The sequence below is a fragment of the Hypanus sabinus genome, chromosome 2 (genome assembly GCF_030144855.1).
Source record: "Hypanus sabinus isolate sHypSab1 chromosome 2, sHypSab1.hap1, whole genome shotgun sequence".
NCBI lineage: Eukaryota > Metazoa > Chordata > Chondrichthyes > Myliobatiformes > Dasyatidae > Hypanus > Hypanus sabinus.
In genome coordinates, this window is record NC_082707.1 from 190641619 (window position 1) to 190661948 (window position 20330).

At 40.2% G+C, this 20330-nt stretch overlaps 1 protein-coding gene across 1 annotated transcript in view; it reads left to right on the forward strand.

The window, feature by feature from the left end:
* The window catches only part of sptlc2a (serine palmitoyltransferase, long chain base subunit 2a), a 147339-nt gene that overhangs the window by 11453 nt on the left and 115556 nt on the right, over positions 1-20330 (forward strand). Inside the window, exon 2 of the mRNA XM_059961682.1 lies at positions 18702-18896. Within this exon, the coding sequence (XP_059817665.1) occupies positions 18702-18896 (195 nt within the window). The remainder of the gene's footprint in view (positions 1-18701; positions 18897-20330) is intronic.

Below are 20330 nucleotides of genomic sequence, written 5' to 3' on the forward strand. Positions count from 1 at the left end.
GATCAATAAGAGTGTTTTCTTAACTTTTCATGTTCAAAACTAGTGACTGTAACAGTTTACAACAGACTATTTAAGATCCTAAGACATAGGAGCAGAATTGGATCATTCGGCACATCAAGTCTACTCCATCAATCCATCACTGATTTTTTTTCTCTATCAACCTCATAACTTTTGATTCCCTTACTAATCAAGAACCTATCAACCTCCACTTTGAATATACCCAATGACTTGGCCTCCGGTGCTTTCTGTGGCAGTGAATTACAGAGATTCATCATACTCTGGCTAAGTAAATTCTTCCTCTCTGTTTTAAAGGGATGTCTTTGTATTCTGAGGCTGTGCCCTCTGGTCCTAGACTCCCCCACTTCGTATCAAGGTTTCAAAGGTTCTGCCTCAAGAGTTTTAGGAAATGAATTGTGGCTGAATCTCTGGGCAGTTGAAGCCATTGCTGGCAACATTGGGATAATTTAAGTAAACCAGAATTGAGCATGTGGCATGGGTGTTAGAAACAGAAACAGGTTAAGTCAGAGGTATCTGGAGATGAATAATTTAATTATTATTAATTAAATAATTATTAATAGCCTGTGCTATCATCTTTGCTGTTGTGTGATAGGGTAGCAGACACCAACAGAATCAACAAACTCATTTGTAAGGCTAGTGATGTTGTAGACAGTGCTGTCTGAAAAGAGGATGCTGTCCAAGTTGCATGCCATCTTGGACAATGACTCCCATCCACTCCATAATGTACTGGTTAGGCACAGGAGTACATTCAGCCAGAGACTCGTTCCACCGAGATGTAACTGAGCGTCATAGGAAGTCATTCCTACCTGTGGCCATCAAACTTTACAACTCCTCCCTCGGAGTGTCAGACACCCTGGGAGTGGTCCTGGCCCTGGACTTATTTCCACTTGGCGTGATTAACTTATTATTATTTAATTATTTATGGTTTTATATTGCTATATTTCTTCACTATTCTTGGTTGGTGCAGCTGTAACGAAACTCAATTTCCCTCGGGATCAATAAAGTATGTCTGTCAAAAATTGTGACTGAACTGAATGTGATTCGTGAAGTAAGCATAAATTGTTTAATTAGGATGTGAAGTTCTTTGACTACTGTGTGGTTTAGGATATTACAATGATGTGAAAGTACCTTTCCCAATGAAGTTCTTTTTGTATCTGTCTATTTTTAATACAGGCATTTATGGAGCACACAAGTAGCCCAGAATTTTGTTTCATTGAGACCTGAGTTTCATATGTAATAAAACCCTGAATTTGAAGATTAAGGAGTGACTATTTAGTGGTAATAAGCCAAGAGTAAACCTGAAAAATGTTTTGGATAATATGGCAGTTTGTGGTACTGAATTCAACTCTAATTTTAAAATGAAGCTCATATCTTTTAGATGAAAGTATAGTATAAGTAGACTGTTGTATAAATTTGTCAGAAGCTGAATCTCTGTTCTTACTGAGCAGTTATCCTACATTTATTGCCCTGATTTTGGTGGGGGCTGTGCAAGTAGCTTAGTTGCTCATAATATTGCACACTATAGCTGTACACAGTTGGTTATGAGATCAGTGGTATCTCACCTACCCGTAGTAATTGTCTTTCTCTCTGTTCCCTTAGTTAATTCATTGCTAATGCCACAAAGCATAAATGAATTGCAAAAGCATGTTCACCACTAACACCACAATCAAATTGGCAAGCAAGGCTTCACTGTGCAAGAGCATTAAGTATATAAAGGGAATTGGGATGCTTCTAAGAAACATTGTGGAGCTACACGAATATGGGTCCTTTAAACTTGCTAATAAACTTTCTGTTTCTAACCAGTTTGAAGGTTATCGTGTATTACATTGTACAGCTGCCGCAAAGACAACACATTTCACAACATTTGCCAGTGATATTGAGGTGGCTTGGTAGTGTAGTGGTTAGCACAGCGTTTTACAGTACCAGAGATCTGGGTTCAATTCCTGCCATTGCCTGTAACGAGTTTGTGTGTTCTCCTCTTGACTGCATGGGTGTCCTCCGGGTGCTCTGGTTCCCTCCTACAGTCGAAAGACATACTGGTTGGTCGGTTAATTGTTCATTGTAAATTGTCCCATGATTAGGCTGGGATTAAATTGGGGGATTGCAGGGTGGTGAGGTTCGATGTGCTTATTCCATATTGTATGTAATTAAATAAAATAAAAAATCCTGATTCTGGGTTTTGATGGTTCAGCCATTTCTAAAGGTAACTTGTAGTTGTATTCATAGTGGTATGATGCATCAATAGTATCTGTTAGGAACTGCAGCTGTTAGAATATTTCATGATGGTGATACGATTTGCAGATCAAGATGGCGTTTGTGGATGGTTTGTAGATCCTTTCCGAGGAATGTGCTAAGACGGTAGTGCGATATCGATACGCAGCAGCCTCTCTGGACTCTGGACCAAATTATATGTGGTTTTTCTTGTGTGGTCTGTTTTGTGCTTTTTCATGATATAGTTCCGGAGAGCAATGCCTCATTTTTTAAACTGCACTGTATTTCTGGTTTATAAATGACAATAAACTGAATCTGAATTTAAAGCTAACAAGAGGAGAGAAATGTTTCAAGAAATTAAGGAAGTTATGGGGGTGATCACTGCTTACGTAATGTAAGCATTGTCTCCTGATTGAAGTAGACCAGTAAATTGTATAGAAATTTTAGGTATTTTAAATCGTGAGAAGCTTGATGCTTGCTTTACGATGAACAAAATTGTTTAAATTGAACAAAAGGGATAATTAACCGATAACACAATGAAATGATTAAACATAACCTGAATGAATTTGCTCAATTTTTAATTTATTTTTGAAGTCCTGTAACTAAAACTAAATATAGCTATATTCTATACAGTAACAGGCATAAGTCTAGCACAGAAGTGAACTGCTGACAAATGACTTAAGTATTCAAAGCTTCCATGTTCCACGGAAATTTAAATTGAGACAGCTTGCATTCTCAGATGTTGACTCCATGTTAGTGCACTTAAGAGGTTTGGATGATTTCACTGGGGATGCAAGTGAGGTCACTGTAAATACTGAATCTCTATGAAAGTCTACAGATTCTGGGTTTGCAACTTCACTGCTGTATGGATTGTGTTCTACAAGATTACTGCCTTTGTTTAGTATACTTGGCTCCCTGGTAATTTCTGTTTGTGCTTTCATATGAAGCTTTAAATATTTTGCATATCAGAAGTTTCAGGTTCATTCCTAAATGACTGAAGAAAAGCAAATTATTCAAGTCTTCAAATTCCATGTGTCACTTTTGCCCACATAACGAAAGGATATGCAGTCTTAACCAAGTTCCTCTTTCCTTTATTCATAAGTAAAATGAAGAAAAAAGTCAACTGTGCACATTTTTCATAAAAAAAATTCAAGGATACATATGCAAAACATTAAAGTCAAACTTTCATGAGTCATACTCCTGTTTTCTGTCACTTTTTGGTATATCATTCGTTATTGTTTACAACCCTAAAAACATTTTGCAGCAGTTTGGGATAAATTTTGGCGAATGGGCATTTCCTCCAGATTTTCCTGCAATGACACATTTAAGGATCTGGCAGTGTTTCTTATCCCAACATTCCTTACCCCAACTTTGCCAATTTTAACATCAACCTTTCTGGCTTTTCTACACTCTACAAATATGTTCTGAGGTCTTGATTTTCAAATGCCCTTTTCCTTAATTAACAAGTCCTTACTAGTGTATTTCCTTATCCATGTCCCTTTTCCTAAAGAGTTGGTCCCTGGGTAACTCTGTACCCTTTATTGTCAGTAGTGTGGAGCAGTAGGATCTCATTGGTAGAGGATCCTGACTGTTGAAGATAGACGTTAGATGTAAAGGGCAACACAAAATGCTGGGGAGCTCAGCAAGTCAGGCAGCATTGATGGAAATGATTCAACAGTTGACATTTTGGACCAAGACCCTTCATGACCAAAAAGGGGGAAGACGCCAAAATAGAAAGGTGGGGGCAGGGGAAGGAGGATAGCTAAGGGTGATAGGTGAAACCAGGTGGGTGGAAAGATAAAGGCTGCAGAAGAAATCAAATAGCAAAGTGGACGTTGGGAGAAAGGGGTCACTGGGGGAGGTAATGGGCAGTTGAGAATGTTGAGTAAGATTAGGGAGAAAAAAAGTGGAATAATGACATAGCCTTGTTTGACAGCAGTCATTACAGAGTGGTTCTGTTGTACGTTCTTTTTAAATTGATATGACTGGCATGGAAGATTTCAGAATTTTTATGGATTGCTGAATCTGAGAAGGATATCTCCAGGTCTTCCCAAAGGGAGTCAAAGCTTTGAGATCAAGAAAGACTTCAGATAGCGGCTAGTGTTACTCCTACATTTCTTTAATGAAAGACAAAAAGGTTCTATAATGTTGGGGGGGGGGTATCATTTGGTTGAGTTTTGACCCTTGTTTCCCTTTTAGTAATGGATCTCACATATGTTGAGTTCTCCCTTTGTTTCTCTATCAATGACACTTGAAATTTTTATCTGGCCTGTTATCTCCTGCTACTGTTGGAAATTAGTTACTATGTTATAATGATGACCACCCCTTGGCAGTGCTTTTAGACACTGAGGTCTTGGTTATTGATTTCTGCTAGGGAAATGGATCATCCTAGTTCACCCTTTTAGGCTCAATGTAGCATGCCAATTTTATTCTGTCCTAGTAGATCTTTTCTGCACCTATCCTTTGCTGTAGCCTCGTCAGCGTTTTACAAAATACTTTGGCTGGGACTCTGTTATACAGTTCTACAACAACTTCCCTGTTCTTGTATTCAGTGCCTTGACAAATTAAGCTTTTTGTACAACATCTTACTCCTGCTGCCCACCAAGATTTGTGGACTACACTCCAAAGAATCTGATGTTCTAGATTTCTTGGCATCATACTGTTGTGGATTTCATTGCTTTGGTTGGACCTCTAAATGCATTGCCTCAAGTGCCAAGATATTCTTAAGTGGACAGACTGCAAAACTACTCCCAGAAGTCTATTAGGAAAAAGTCAAATGATCATCTCATGATTTGAGAATCCCTGGCCAATGATTACTTAAAAATGGAGGAGGGGCCTTCAGAGTGGCACTGAGATTTTTGAGGCATGCAGACACCAGTATAAGCCATCTATTTGTTTGCTTGCAGCTTATCCATATCTTACTGTAGCTTTAATTTTATCATGATTCAGTCACGCTAGTCATTTTGATATTCTTGTATTATCAAATTGGAACTTGATACTACTCTTGCAGACCCCATTCAGTTTGGATTGACAACATTTCCGCAATCTTCATCAGCAGAGTTGTATCATAAGGCTGTGTGCTTAGCCCCTTGCTGTTCTCGCTTTATACTTGTATTGAGGCTAAGTACAGCTCCAACGCCATATTTAAGTTGACAATACCACTGCCTCAGCCAAATCAAAGGTGGTGGTGAATCAGCATATAGGAGGGGAATTGAAAATCTGGCTGAGTGGTGCCACAACAACTACCTCATTCAATGTCAGCCAGACCAAGGAGCTGACAGTGACTTCACAAGGAGAAACCCAGAGGTCCATGAGCCAGTCTTCATCGATAGATCAGAGGTGAAGAGGGTCAGCAAATTTACATTCCCCTGTATCATTGCAGAGGATATGTTTTGGGTCCTGCATGTAAGTGTCATTACAAATAAAGCACAGCAGCCTATCTACTTAGAGGTTTGCAAAAATTCATTATGTTGTCTAGAAGTTTGACAAACCAGTACAGAGTGGTGAGTTATATTGACTAGTTGCAATCCAGTCTGGAATTGAAATATCAATGTCCTTGAACTGAAAAGCCTACAAAAAGCAGTGGATACATCCCAGTCCACCGTGGGTAAAGCCTTCTCTACTGTTGAACACATACAATATGTGTGTGCTGATGCAGGACTAAACCACCATTAAAGAGCCCCACCATCAGGCCACACTCTTCTTGCTGCAGTTATCAGCAATCAGGGACATGTACATATGACGTCAGGACCCACACTGCTAGGTTCAGGAGCAGTTATTACCCTTCAGGCCCTTGAACTAGAAGGGATATTTCTCTCATCCCAACATGGAGCTGTTTCCCACAATCTGTGGACTCAATTTCAAGGACTCTTCATCTCGTGTTGTCTACTTATTGCTTGTTTTCTTTTTTCTTTGTATTTACTGTGAATGCCTGTTTTAAAAAAAAAATAATCCCAGGGTTTTACATGGTGACATCTACATGTGAGTGATAAATTTGATTCTGATCTGGGAGTGGGAAGGGGACAGGGTGAGGGGGATCGTGGTTGGAAAATGGGGGAGGGAGTGGGAAGCACCAGAGAGTTATTCTGTAGTGATCAATAAACTAATTGCTTGGAATCAAATTACCTTACCTGGTGTCTCAGCTGGGTGTGTCTGTACCTGTGTCACTCCTTACCTCAGCACTTCTCTGCCACCTGTCCCACACACCACCTGGACACCTCCGCCCTTGCCATTCCCAGCATCCTTTGTTCCTGCGAGACTTACAAACTCTCTCACTGATCCACATTGACAAAAACAGTACAGTGCTAAAGCTCCACACAGATATTTATTTGTCATTGTAGATCTATCCTCCAAATTGAATATTGGTTAAGTTGCAGAATAAAACCACATTTGCTCTGTATTCAGCACATGGGCACTTCAGCATAGGGAGATAAATGAGCAACTTGAGAGCCGTTCAGTATCACGCTATGGTTTCTAATTTGCATTTGTAAGTCATAAACCACAGTGAATCAGCTTCATGTTGCCTTTCCTGGCACAAGGTGCCACATGACAAATGTAGCATTACATTATACTTCTCTGCACTGTTTTGAAATAAATGATAATTTCTTGCCAGTCTAACTCATTTGGCTAAAGTCCTGCTACTTTATTAGAAATTAGACTATTTAGTCCAGCAGGTCTTTCTAAATGTACAGCATGCTTCCTTTTAAAAGACTATATATTTTCTAGTGGGAGGTGATTGATCTTTTACAAGAATAGCTTAGTTTTTCATTGGTGCAAGTTTTCTCCCTTTCGATCAATCTGGTCCATCTCTAAACATTGGCTTATTGTGAATATCCTGCAAGCAAATTACCTCCAGGAAAACAAATTTCAGCCTTCTCTCTTGTGAAATTCATGGGAAGTATGGCATGGTAGTGTAGTGGTTAGCACACATTTCACAGTACAGGTGACCTCAGTTCATATCCTGCTGCAGCTTTGCACGTTCTCCCTATGATTTGTGTGGGTTTCCTCTGGGTGCTCCAGTCTCCCCTCACAATCCAAAGACCTACAGGTTGGTCATCGTAAATTGTCCCATGGTTATGCTAGAATTAAATTACGGGATTGCTGGGTGGCACAGTTTGAAGGGCGAGAGGGGCATATTCTTTTCTGTCTTTATAAATAAATAAGCTGTATCCAGGTATAGCCAATCTTGATGTATTCTTCCTCTCCCAGGGATGAGATTTTTGGAGCTTCTGTAGTTCTGGGTTTTTGTGGGAATGCATTACTAGCCCCATGTCCAGTCTTCCTTTGTAGCTGGGTTTGGGACTGTCCATGGAGTTATGAAAAACAGATTTGTAATAGTCCAAATGTGGTATCACTAACACTTGCTCAATTGTATCAAGGTATCCAAACTTGAAATGTTTTGCAATGAAAGCTAATGACTTTGATGTCTTAATTACCTGTGCCACCTAGAGGATTTGCTTTTATTAATTGGCAAGCAATGATACTCAGATCCCTCAGTCCTTCAACTTTTCCAATCTATTATTTAATATTCCGCTGTGGCTTTTCCTATTAAAGTGGATAGCACATTTGTCCATGTGATGTTGTATTTGCTGACCATTCAATTTATTTAAATTCACTTTTATCCTCTTGGCATCCTCATAACAGACTGCATTTTGGTAATTGGTTTATTATCATGTACTGAGATATAGTAGAAAGCTTTATTGCACCCCAAACATAGAGATCACATTAATGCATTGAGGTGGTACAAAGGGATCATAACAGAATATAGAATCTGGTGTTAGTTCCAGAGAGAATGTAGTGTCAGGAGAGTGGAAGCAGATGTGTTATGCACTAGGCTGTGTACACAACTCTGTTGTGGTCTTGAGCAGAGTAATTGTCTTACTAAGCTGTGATGCATCTGGGTAGGATGTTTTTATGGTGCACATATACAAATAAGTTGGGATCAACAAGGACATGCCAAGTTTCTTAAAATGTGGTGTAATACAGCACAGTAGAGGCCCTCCAGACTGTGATGCTGTGCCGACCTTTTAAGCTCCTGTTAGATCAACCTAACCCTTCTTTCCCACTTAGCTACCCAGCTACTCTGGAACAAGATCCATTATTCCCACAATTCTGTCAACCAACTTTCAATCTATGCCAACACGTTACCCCAAACCTGTTAATTTGCTCCCTAATCCCTCAGGTGCAACTTAAAAGGTCTTCTGAAATGTGAATACATCGTATTCATTGGTTCAGTACATTTTTTTTAACTAATAAAAAAAACCTTTAAGTTTCTTAGTCCTGATTGCTTGATTTCCACTTCCTAACTCATACCTTTGTCCAATTCCCATGACATTTTCTAAGTGCTATGTTATGTCCTTTATAATGGGCATTAGCTTATTCTCTAGAAATTGGGCTAATCAGTCTGTATTCCCTTCACTCCATTAAAATGCCGCCCTTCAATTTATAAGAATTAGTCATGATCTATTCCAAGTATTGAAAGATGGCCACAATTAAGTTTTTATAGTACTTTGCATGAAAAAGTCTGCCGATGCTGGAAATCCAAACAACACACAAAATGCTGGAGTAACTCTGTAAACCAGGCAGCAGCTTTGGAAAAAAGTAAACAGTCAACATTTTGGGTGGAGAGCCTTCATCAGTCTTGATGAAGGGCCTCTGCATGAAACACACGCTGTTTACTCTGCCATCAACACCGTCAACCACCTCTCTTCCATTTCGCACACTTCTGCCCTCACTCCATCCTCCTACCTCCCCAACAGGGATAGTGTTCCTCTTGTCCTCACCTACTACCTTACCAGCCTCTGCATCCAACTCATAATTCTCTGTAACTGCCACCAATTCCATTGGGACCCCACCCACATTTTCTCCTCTCTTCTCCCCACCCCCACTTTCTGCAGGGATCGCTCCCTACGTGACTCCCTTGTCCTTTCATCCTTCCCCAGTGATATCCCTCCTGGCATTTATCCTTGCAAGCAGAACAAGTGTTACTCCTGCCTCTACACTTCACTTGTGAGTCTGTTGTGGTCATCTACTGTATCCAGTGCACCTGGTGTGGCCTCCTATATATTGGTGAGACCCAACACAGATTGGGAGATCGCTTCACCAAGCACCTACACTCTGTCCGCCAGAAAAAGTGGGATCTCCCAGTGGCCACCCATTTTCATTCCATTTCCCATTCCTAATCCAACATGTCAGTCTATGGCCGCCTCTACTGTCACGATAAGGTCACACTCAGATTAGAGAAACAACACCTCATATTCTGCCTGGGTAACCTCCAGCCTGATGGCATGAACATCAATTTCTCAGACTTCTGGTAATGCCTTCTCTCTTCCCCCTCACCATTTCCCCATTCCCTTTTCACCTGTCTATCACTTCCCTCTGATGCTCCTCCCCTCTTTCTTCCATGGCCTTGTGTCCTATTAGATTCCCCTCTTCTCCAGCCTTGTATGTTTTTCACCAATCAACTTCCCAGCTCTTAGTTCACCTTTCCTCCTCCCCTCACAGTTTCACCTATCACCTTGTGTTTCTTCCTCCCCTCCCCCACCTTCTAACTCTAATTCCCATCTTTATTTTCTCCAGTCCTGATGAAGGGTCTTGGCCCAAACATCAACTATACTCTTTTCTCCATAGATGCTGAGTTCCTCCAGCATTTTGTGTTGTTGCTTGGCTTTCCAGCATCTGCAGATCTTCTCTTAGAAACATCGAAAATAGGTGCAGGAGTAGGCCATTCGGCCCTTCGAGCCTGCACCGCCATTCAGTAGGATCATGGCTGATCATCCAACTCAGAACCCTGTACCTGCTTTCTCTCCATACCCCCTGATCCCTTTAGCCACAAGGACCATATCTAACTTCCTCTTAAATACAGCCAACGAACCGGCCTCAACTGTTTCCTGTGGCAGAGAATTCCACAGATTCACCACTCTGTGTGAAGAAGTTTTTCCTCATCTCGGTCCTAAAAGGACCTTTATCCTTAAACTGTGACCCCTCGTTCTGGACTTCCGCAGCATCGGAAACAATCTTCCTGCATCTAGCCTGTCCAATCCCTTTAGAATTTTATACGTTTCAGTAAGATCCCCCTCAATCTTCTAAATTCCAGTGAGTATAAGCCTAGTCGATCCAGTCTTTCTTCATATGAAAGTCCTGCCATCCCAGGAATCAATCTGGTGAACCTTCTTTGTACTCCCTCTATGGCAAGAATGTCTTTCCTCAGATTAGGGGACCAAAACTGCATACAATACTCTAGGTGCAGTCTCACCAAGGCCTTGTACAACTGCAGTAGAACCTCCCTGCTCCTGTACTCAAATCCTTTTGCTATAAATGCCAACATACCATTTGCTTTTTTCACCGCCTGCTGTACCTGCATGCCCACCTTCAATGACTGGTGTACAATGACACCCAGGTCTCGTTGCACCTCCCCTTTTCCTAATCGGCCACCGTTCAGATAATAATCTGTTTTCCTGTTCTTGCCACCAATGTGGATAACCTCACATTTATCCACATTAAATTGCATCTGCCATGAATTTGCCCACTTACCTAACCTATCCAAGTCACCCTGCATCCTCTTAGCATCCTGCTCACAGCTAACACTGCCACCCAGCTTCGTGTCATCTGCAAACTTGGGGATGCTGCATTTAATTCCCTCGTCTAAATCAGTAATATATATTGTAAACAACTGGGCTCCCAGCACTGAGCCTTGCGGTACTCCACTAGTCACTGCCTGCCATTCTGAAAAGGTCCCGTTTACTCCCACTCTTTGCTTCCTGTCTGCCAACCAATTCTCTATCCACATCAATACCATACCCCCAATACCGTGTACTTTAAGTTTGCACACTAATCTCCTATGTGGGACCTTGTCAAAAGCCTTCTGAAAATCTAAATATACCACATCCACTGGCTCTCCCCATCCACTCTACTAGTTACATCTTCAAAAAATTCTGTAATATTCGTCAGACATGATTTTCCTTTCACAAATCCATGCTGACTTTGATGATTTCACCTCTTTCCAAATGTGCTGTTACGATTCTCTTGTTTATGATTGGTGCAGTCTGTGTTTTTTGCTCCAGAAAGGAGTGTCACTTGCAGTTCCTACATGTTCACAAAATCAGGTGTAATATCACCGACCTGTCATGAAATTGATTGTTTTGTCAGTACAATATTGTTCCACTATCTTTTGAATAGGATTAAGAACTACATTAATGTCCATGTAGATGTGCTCAGTTGTGGGGAGGGCTTTTCCTGTGGACCAGCCTAGCCGATCACAGAAAAACCCTCTCCACTATTGAACACACCTACATGGAGTGCTGTCAGAAGAAAGCAAAATCCATCATTAAGGATCCCCAGCATCAAGACCACACTCTCTTCTCGCTGCTGTTACTAGGATGAAGTTACCACATCACTAGATTCAGGAGCAGTTACTGCCCTTCTACAACAACCTACTGAACCAGCATGGATAACTTCACTCACCTCAACACTGAACTGATTCCACAACATATGGAGTCACTTCCATTGACTCTGCAGCTTTATGTTCTTGGTATTTGTTTTTTTTTTGTCTTTGCAAATTCTGTCTTTTTTTTTGCACATTGTCAAGCTGTGTGTGTAGTATTTCATTAATTCTATTGTTTCTCTATCTACTGAGAATGCCTGTAAGGAAATTAATCTTGGAATAGTATATGGTGACAGTACTGTACAAAATTCTTGGCATGTAAAGCTTGGGTGCCTCAGACTTTGACTAGAGTGCTGTATTTGTCAATGTGAAGTGGAGAGCGAATTGGTAAATCTGTCAGGAGAAAACAATGTGTATGGTGAGGGTGAGTACTGTTGGAGGGGTGTGGGACAGGTGGCAGAGAAGTGAATTCCTGCAAGAAAATTGATCTTGGTAGTATATGGCAACATGTATGTACTTCGATCATTTACTTAAGCCTTTCATTCACTGGCTGTGTACAAAGATGTTATCACAACTATGAAAATAACAGCCAGGAACTTGTATTTTTGGGTGACAGTGACAGGGGAGCATTATTGGTACACGATGGGAGTTTAGATATGCAAATTTGTAGGCAAAACTTAACATTTTGCAGATTTATGAACCCTTAGCACTACAGAAATGTTGCTGTTTATGCTTTCAATTATGTGATCAACATGCATCCTGTACCTTAATTGGTGTAGGAATACAGATAGCATTGAGAGCACAGGTGGTAAGAATTTACATGAAGTATAAACAAGTTTGTTGTATTCTCGGAGGACAAGGAATCCACACAGCTTTCTCTGCACTGTTAATACATTGTCTTTACCCTTTTTTCTTTTGCGCTGTCTGGTGTGCATTTAAATCAGTGTGGATTTCTGAGATGGTGAAGTTTAATCATCAGCGATAGTGAAGTTGGTGTGATTCTGGCAGTAAGTTTGTTTCCTGGAAAGTTTTTGGGGAAAATGTGGAATAAATAGATCATGGTTTGAATTAATAAAAAGTCCTCTTTTCTGGGATTGACATTGATTTTTAGTCCCCAAAAATGATTGTATCATTGTAATTCTGTAGTTTTAAGGTGTACTTTCTAAAAACAGCAATGTCTTTGAATTCCTATCTTTTTAATACCCAGCAAGAAGAGGTTATAGGGTGACATTGGCCCTCAGCATTGCAATGGAGGAAGATTTAACTTCCCAACGATATCTCTTAGTTACCTTGAACACACAGGTAAATCAGATGGAAGTGTTGCCAGCTAACATGTTGAGGTCCAGAAACAGGGCAAAGAATTGTTTCAGTGTGTATATTTAGTGTTCATGTTGCTGGTTTTGATATAACTTGCAGGATAGTCTTGAGTGGAGTTGTTCATGTTATACTTGTCTATGATCATGCACAAATACTGATCAGTATATATAAGCTAGTTGTAAAGGCTAAATATCATGAATTCATAGTTGCCTTGCTGCAGGAACGTCTGAAGAATTGCTTGCAATCTGAACCTGACCATTACATTCTTTCCTGTGCTGAAGCATGCATTTCATTTAAACCTGCAATCATCATTAGTACGAGGAAAACGAATACCTAAAACAAAAGCTCAAAACCTCATCTATTTTGGGGGTGTGTGTAGTTGTCTATCCTGTCCAATGATGACAGGAAACTGTGTGGGAAAGCTTTTAAAGTGGAAAAACAATTGCCCTGGGACAGTTCCACTCTCGACCTCAAGTCCTGGTCCAGTCATACCAGTGTCACAAAATGGGATCTTGGTTGCAGTGAATGACAAGTTCTGTGCCAGGTCATGCTCTTTGCTCTCCATGGAGCATGACAGTATCACCTTCCTGGCTGATGGATCTCACTGCAGATCTCATCCGTTCAGTCTGCCGGAGCTGAATTTGCATGTCCTGCCTCACCAGGGTGTGAAGCTGCCAGCTACCCTCAGCTGGTTTAGCCTGCCTGTCAAAAGTGTATCAAGGTGTGGTGGCTGTTGCATGAAGACAGCTACTTGGAGCCGCAAGTGAGAGCTGAGTGTCCTGTGGGGACCAAAAGTGAGTGAGCTGCTCTGGAATGGACACAATAAGTCCCTTCATCAGAGATGCTACCTCTTCCTGGTCACCCCAAACACCGTTTTGGGGGTTGGAGTTTGAATAAAAAATACCCGACTAATTTACAGAATTAATATGTGGGCCCTTTACAATTTAAAATATTTATCCCATCTTCTGTATCAGATGATGCAGCTTCTGCATCTTGTGACATAATGGTACAATGCTTCCTTTTTACAATGTTGCACTTATGAATCTCAGTAATTACCACAGTGCAGGATGCTTCGTCAGTGCCAGATATTGTATTGCCAAATGGGGGAGAGGAAATGTTGAATCCATTAGCAATCGGGATCCTTCCAAGTTTGTCATTTCATTTAAAGCAGAGTAATACTACTCCAATGTTATCAAAAATAGAAATTGTCTCAGTGCAGTATCTGTGGAAGGATATAATACTGGGACTGTCACAGCATTTGGAGTATTATGAACAGCTTTAGCCCCTTATCTAAGAAAAGATGAGCTAATATTAGGGTCCAGAGGAGGTTTATGAGAATGAACCCTGGAGTTTAGGAAAATGAGGGGGCTCTCTTTGCAGCTTATCGAATATTGAAAGGCCTGGATAGAGTAAATGTGGAGAGGATGTTTCCTTTTAACGAAGACTAGGACCAGAGAGCACATCCTCAGAATAGAAAGAAATCCATTTTGAACAGATGTGGAATTTCTTTTGCCAAAGGATGGTGAATCTGTGGAATTCATTGTCAAACAGTTGTGATAGCCAAGTCATTTTAAAGTATGTTTAAAGTGGGAGGTTGATAGCTTAATTAGTTAGGCTGCCAAAGGTTACAAGGAGAAGGCAGGAGAATGAGGTTGAGAGGGATGCTGGTATGGTGGAACAGACTTGATGGGCCAAATGGCCCGATTCTGCTCCAGTCTCATGGTCTTTTTGTTCCTACCTGATTTGTTTCAGACTTGTACTCATTGGTTTATCAATAATCAATTCACAGCCTAGGTATCACTAGGGTATGGCTATTGGTGCATAATTGGATATTTTTAAATCCCACCTATCAAAAATTTCCTTTAATAAAATACCGTTTATATTTTTTCTACATGATCAAAAACCAAACTAGTTTGTCAAGTTTCAGTATACACGTGCTACACCTGCTTGCACAGTATTTGTTGGGTCTTGCAGTAATAAAATTTATTTTCTGAACAGGCATCTGCCCTGAAAACAAGTGTTTTTATCAGGCTATTGGTATATTTTCCAGTTTCATTCAACAATACTTAATGGTGGCAATTGAAACAAAGCAGTAACAAGATATATCCAAGGTTCATTGAGCATTTTTTTGGGGTTAACATGAAACAGGCATATCCAATCCAGTGAATATGTGCCAGGTAGCTATTAAGAATCTCTAAATACATGCCTCTTTCAGTATGTATGGTGCTTGTTTAAAAAGTAACTCTCCTAGTTTCGTGGGGATGATGGGTGTGTCAGTGTGCTCCATTTTGTATGTTGATTGCAATTTGCAATTTTAATTGCAGGTGAAAAACAAAACACTTGTGTCCTGCTATAAATCTGTTCATTTGGTCAGTGTATATCACTGAACCAGAGCAGGAGCCTGATCTAGCATAGAGGGTCTAGTTTTGCTAAGATCAATCTGTGAAAATATTTGACTGGAAGGAAAGGACTTGCTCTCCATTTAGCCCATCCCACAACATGGCTCTAGGTTTCCAGTGTTAATTACACTGATAACCTTGCTTAGTCTGTTACTGCTTTGTATCAATGGCATCTTTGTTGAACATAACTGGCAAGAAATACTTGTATCCTGATAAAATACCACTCTGTATTCAAGGCAGATATTCTGATAGGAAAAGGATTTGCAGTTCTGTTAGAGCATGTAATATTGTGTAGACAGGTGCAGCATGTGCAGTCTGGCACCTTGCTGAACTGTGGTTTAACTTCTGTCCACTTTCCTTTGCCCCAAATCTTTCTACACGTCATCTCCCAAGACGGCGAGCAGAGAAAATAACTGTGGTCAGTGACATTTTTCTGCATTCTCATGAGCAAAATATGCTGTCAGCTCATGGTCAGTAGTCACATCAGCACTCTCGTGGCAAAAATGATTTATCCCACAAATCAGTGTGCGGATATTTGAGCTGATCACTTAAGTGGATATGCAGAATACTTAATTTAAATTGATCAACAGTAAAATTTTCCTTGTAGTCTGCTGGCAACTGTGACAATTGAGGGTTTAAAGTCTTCAAATTGTAATTGCTTGACTTGTAATAACTGCATGAGGAAATGTTGCTTATTGGGAAATGAAATCCATAGCTCTACTAGATGAGCAAAATGCTTCCTTTTCTCGATGTGGTGGCAACATGTATTTTCCATTACAGCATTCTAATGTGACTAATAGGGAACACAGTCAGTTGTGAATGTGTGCTTGATGGCACTTAAGCAAAATGATCCATTGATTTGAATCAGAGTAGATTGGGTTGTAACTGGCAGAATTACATTTATTCCACTTTTGTAGAAATACTGGGCAATTTTCTACTTTGGGGATGGTGGTGGAACCTGCATCTAAAAGTCTTGTGTAAAATGCATTCAGATTTCTGATGCAGATTTGCCCACTTTGTGTGTTGGTGTTGTGCTTCAGTCAGCACTTTACCCTTCCATCTGGGCCAGATGCTTTCTGTGGGTTCACCTTCCTGAAGAATAGTCTTTGGTTAGCCTTGGAGACTGAAATTGCAGGATCCTCGGGGACTGTGGGAGTTCATAAAGATGCTTCTGTTCTGTTGGCTGATCAAGCATAAGTCATTGAACTCATCTGGGAGTGAAACTTTGTCACATGTGTTGCTTGGTTTTGCTTTGTAGGAGATAGCATTCAACCTTCTGTGAATTTCTATGAAGACTATGCTTCAAATATTTGTAAATTCTCTCCATTAATTTGCTTAACTCTAACATAAAATTCCTGGTCTGTAATTCTCAGCACTATCCCTATTTTCTTTGAACAGAGCAACATTTGTCAAAATCGAATCCTTTGGTATGACTCTTGTGGCCAGGAAGGATGCAAAGATCACTGTCAGTGCCCCAGCGATCTCTTCACTCACTTCTCATCCATTCCCAGGATAATGTTTTTCAGTATCTCCAATACTGCTTCTTTCTTAATCTCAGCACGTTCCAGCACATTACTCTGTTCAACATTGACCTCACATTTGCCCTGGGTGAATACTAAAGAAAAACATTCATTAAGGATTCCCCTTCTTCCTCAGTTTCCAGGCACATATGTCACTCTTGTCTCTGAGCAGACATACCTTCACTCTGTGTGTAGAATTGGGGCTTTCCTTACTCCTATTCACCAAAGCTGCCTTGTGTTCCCTTCTAGCTCCAAGTCTCTTCTAAGGTACTTCCTGACTAGCTTATAACACTCAAAAGCCCTGTTTGATTGTTGCTTCCTGAACTTTAACTTTGCTTACTCCTCCCTGACTTCTCATGGTTCCTTCCCTGTTTAACTGTGCCAGACCTATCCAGAATCCCATAAAAGTGCTCTGTATTTCTGCTGCACATTTCCCTGTGAACATCTTTTCCCAATTTACACTCCCAAGTTCCTGCCTAATGCCATCATAATTAGCCCTTTAAAAAGATGATTAAACTGTGAAAATCTTAAATGCTTATTTCTTTCTAATTGTGAATTTCCATTTTATGCAACAAGTTTTCTATTTTAAAATCCTTTTGAAAGGTGGCATTGAAATATTTTACTAAAGGCATTTCATTTCGGGAGCACTACTAAGAAGATCCTGGGGTTATATTTATGCCTAAATATTTTCATTGAAAACTTTTCCATAACCAAATGTCTTGAGAAAATCCTTTGCGTATCAAGAGTAATTCTAAGCACCTGCATGCAGTAAGACTTGAACCTTATTGATGTTATTAAAACTGATCTAAAATTTTTAAAATCATTTGGTAGCAGTCAGAATTGAGCAGCATTGCTCAAATACTGAAGATAGTCTAATGCGTTCATACCATAAATCAAAGCACTGCTTTCTAAGATTAATTTTTGAAATGTAGTAATGGATGTAAGCAAGTTTTCTGTGAAATATTGTCCATGTTCTGGCTCATCTAGCAAATGAATTTCAGGTAGTACTGCCTGTACTGATTGATACTCGTTATTTCATCGTCATAATGGAAAAGTTAAATTCAACTGCAGTAGTGTTGAAGTTTGTCATTTAACTGTACATGTACAGTTAAATGACAAACTTCAACACTACTGCAGTTGAATTTAACTTTTCCATTGCACTATGGTGCACCCACAATGCATATATCACACAGCAGCTAAACCAAAATATTACCATAAATAAGTTATCAAAATGTATTTCAAAATGTATGTAGTGCATAGCACAGGTAAACAGTACAGCAAACAACTTGTAAACATGAGGAAATCTTCAGATGCTGGAAATTCAAGCAACACACACAAAATGCTGGTGGAACGCAACAGGTCGGGCAGCATCTATAGGGAGAAGCGCTGTTGACGTTTTGGGCCGAGACCCTTCGTCAGGACAACTTGTGTTGTCTCGTGTTGTCCTAGTGACAAGACCTCAGTGGTGGCGGGGTATTCGTTAGTCTCTCAACCTGAGAGAAGCTGTTACCCAGTCTGGCAGTCCTAGGCCTGATGCTCCTGTACCACCTCCCTGATGGTAGTGGGTTATGGAGATTGTGGGATGGGTGGTAGGGATCCTCAACAATGCTTCAGAGCCCTTCATATGCCACGCTCCCGATAAATGTCACAAATAGATTGGAGGAAGACCTGTTGATCCCCTCAGTGGTTTTATAGAGTCTTGTAACCTCTGTAGGTTCAAGTAATCACAGCTGGTTTTAACAGCTGCATGTGGAATCCCCAATGATTCTCAAGGTTGAGCCTTGATTGCAATGAAAATTGAATACTGCTAAACAGTAATATATTCATGGTGTACATATGACTTTTCTGTTCCAGATTCATCATATTGCACAGAATGGTGGAATGTACAAAAAGCCATTTAATCAATCCTTTGAGGAAACTCCCATGCTTGTTGCTGTGTTGACCTACATGGGATATGGAATTCTTACATTGTTTGGCTACCTCAGGGATTTTCTACGGGCGTGGAAGATTGAGAAATGCCATCATGCAACTGAACGTGAAGAGCAAAAGGTGAGTACAGGATTTTCAATTATTCCCATTGTTTCACTGTATTTTTAAAATGATGCAGAAAATAACTTTGTATTGCAGAACTGTTAGTCCCAGGCAATACCAATGCTGAAGTGGGGTTCAGTTTCATCAGGTGATTCAAGAATTTTGTTCATATTTCTGTCAAACTGAAATATCAGTAACTTTGTATACTTAAGATTCATATTTCTTATTGGTGACAATGGTTTATGGGGAATAACCTGCTTTATTTCAGTTTTATAACTGTACATTTTGAAAGAAGCAAAGAAACAGCTTTTTTCATGGAGTAAGGCTGTGCACTTCTAGACGATCAATAAACTGCTAACATTTCTACTGGCTCATGAAAGATTACCAACATTAGTTTTTTTTTAAAAAAAAAGTTTCTCAAGGTTCCTAGTTACTCTATATCTTTGAGAAATGATAAGGTTTACAGTCACTGCGCTTTTGATAAAGTGGTTAATCTGTATGTCCTTGTGATTCAGAGATGAAGGAATGGTCATGCACCAAAATGAAAGTTAGCATATAAAAAATTATCACAACTAACTTTTATATCCATAAGTTAGGGGCTAGCAAGGAGGCAGCTCTGGCAATGCAGTATTAAATGCTGTACAGAGTTAACTCTGAAGTGTGTCTTGAATCTACAGACCTTTCCAAGATTCATATTTGGCCAGGGAGTGGGAACCGGAATGAAGGGACTCCGGGTAGGATGGATGGTAAAAGAGCAAAGATAGCATGCAGTCAGACTGTCAGAAAGAGCAGTCAGATGATAGGACAAAATTGCAGCCAGCAGGGTCAGTCACTATAATCCATTGATATGGCCTGGGACTAACAGTGCATTCAAGATGTAAAATCAAGGAGGGTAGCAAGTACAGCACTGTTATAATCTCAATGCACAGAGTGTAAGAAATAAGGTGGATGATCTTGTTGCACTGTTACAGATTGTCAGGTATGATGTGGCCGTGGCTGAAGGATGGTTGTAGTTGGGAGATGAATATCCAAGGTTACACTTTATATTGAAGTGATAGGAAGGTAGGGAGAGGGAGTAGCGTGGCTCTGCTAGTTTAAAAAAAAGCATCAAATCAGTTTTTAAAAAGTGACATAGGATCAGAAGATATTGAATCTTTGTGAGTTGAGTTAAGAAACTGCGAGGGTAAAAGGACCCTGATGGGAGTTATACAGGCCTCCCAGCAGTAGTTGGGATGTGGACTACAGATTACAATGGGAAATAGAAAAGGCATGTCAAAAGGGCAATGTTATGATAGTCATGGGATATTCTAACATACACATTACCAAGTTAAGAGGCCATGGTATTACAGAACAGTTACAACACGCTTGGAGCATTGGCTGATAGGTAGGAGGCAGCATTGGGAATAAAAGCATCCTTGTCAGGTTGGCTGCCAGTGACTAGTGGTGTTCAGT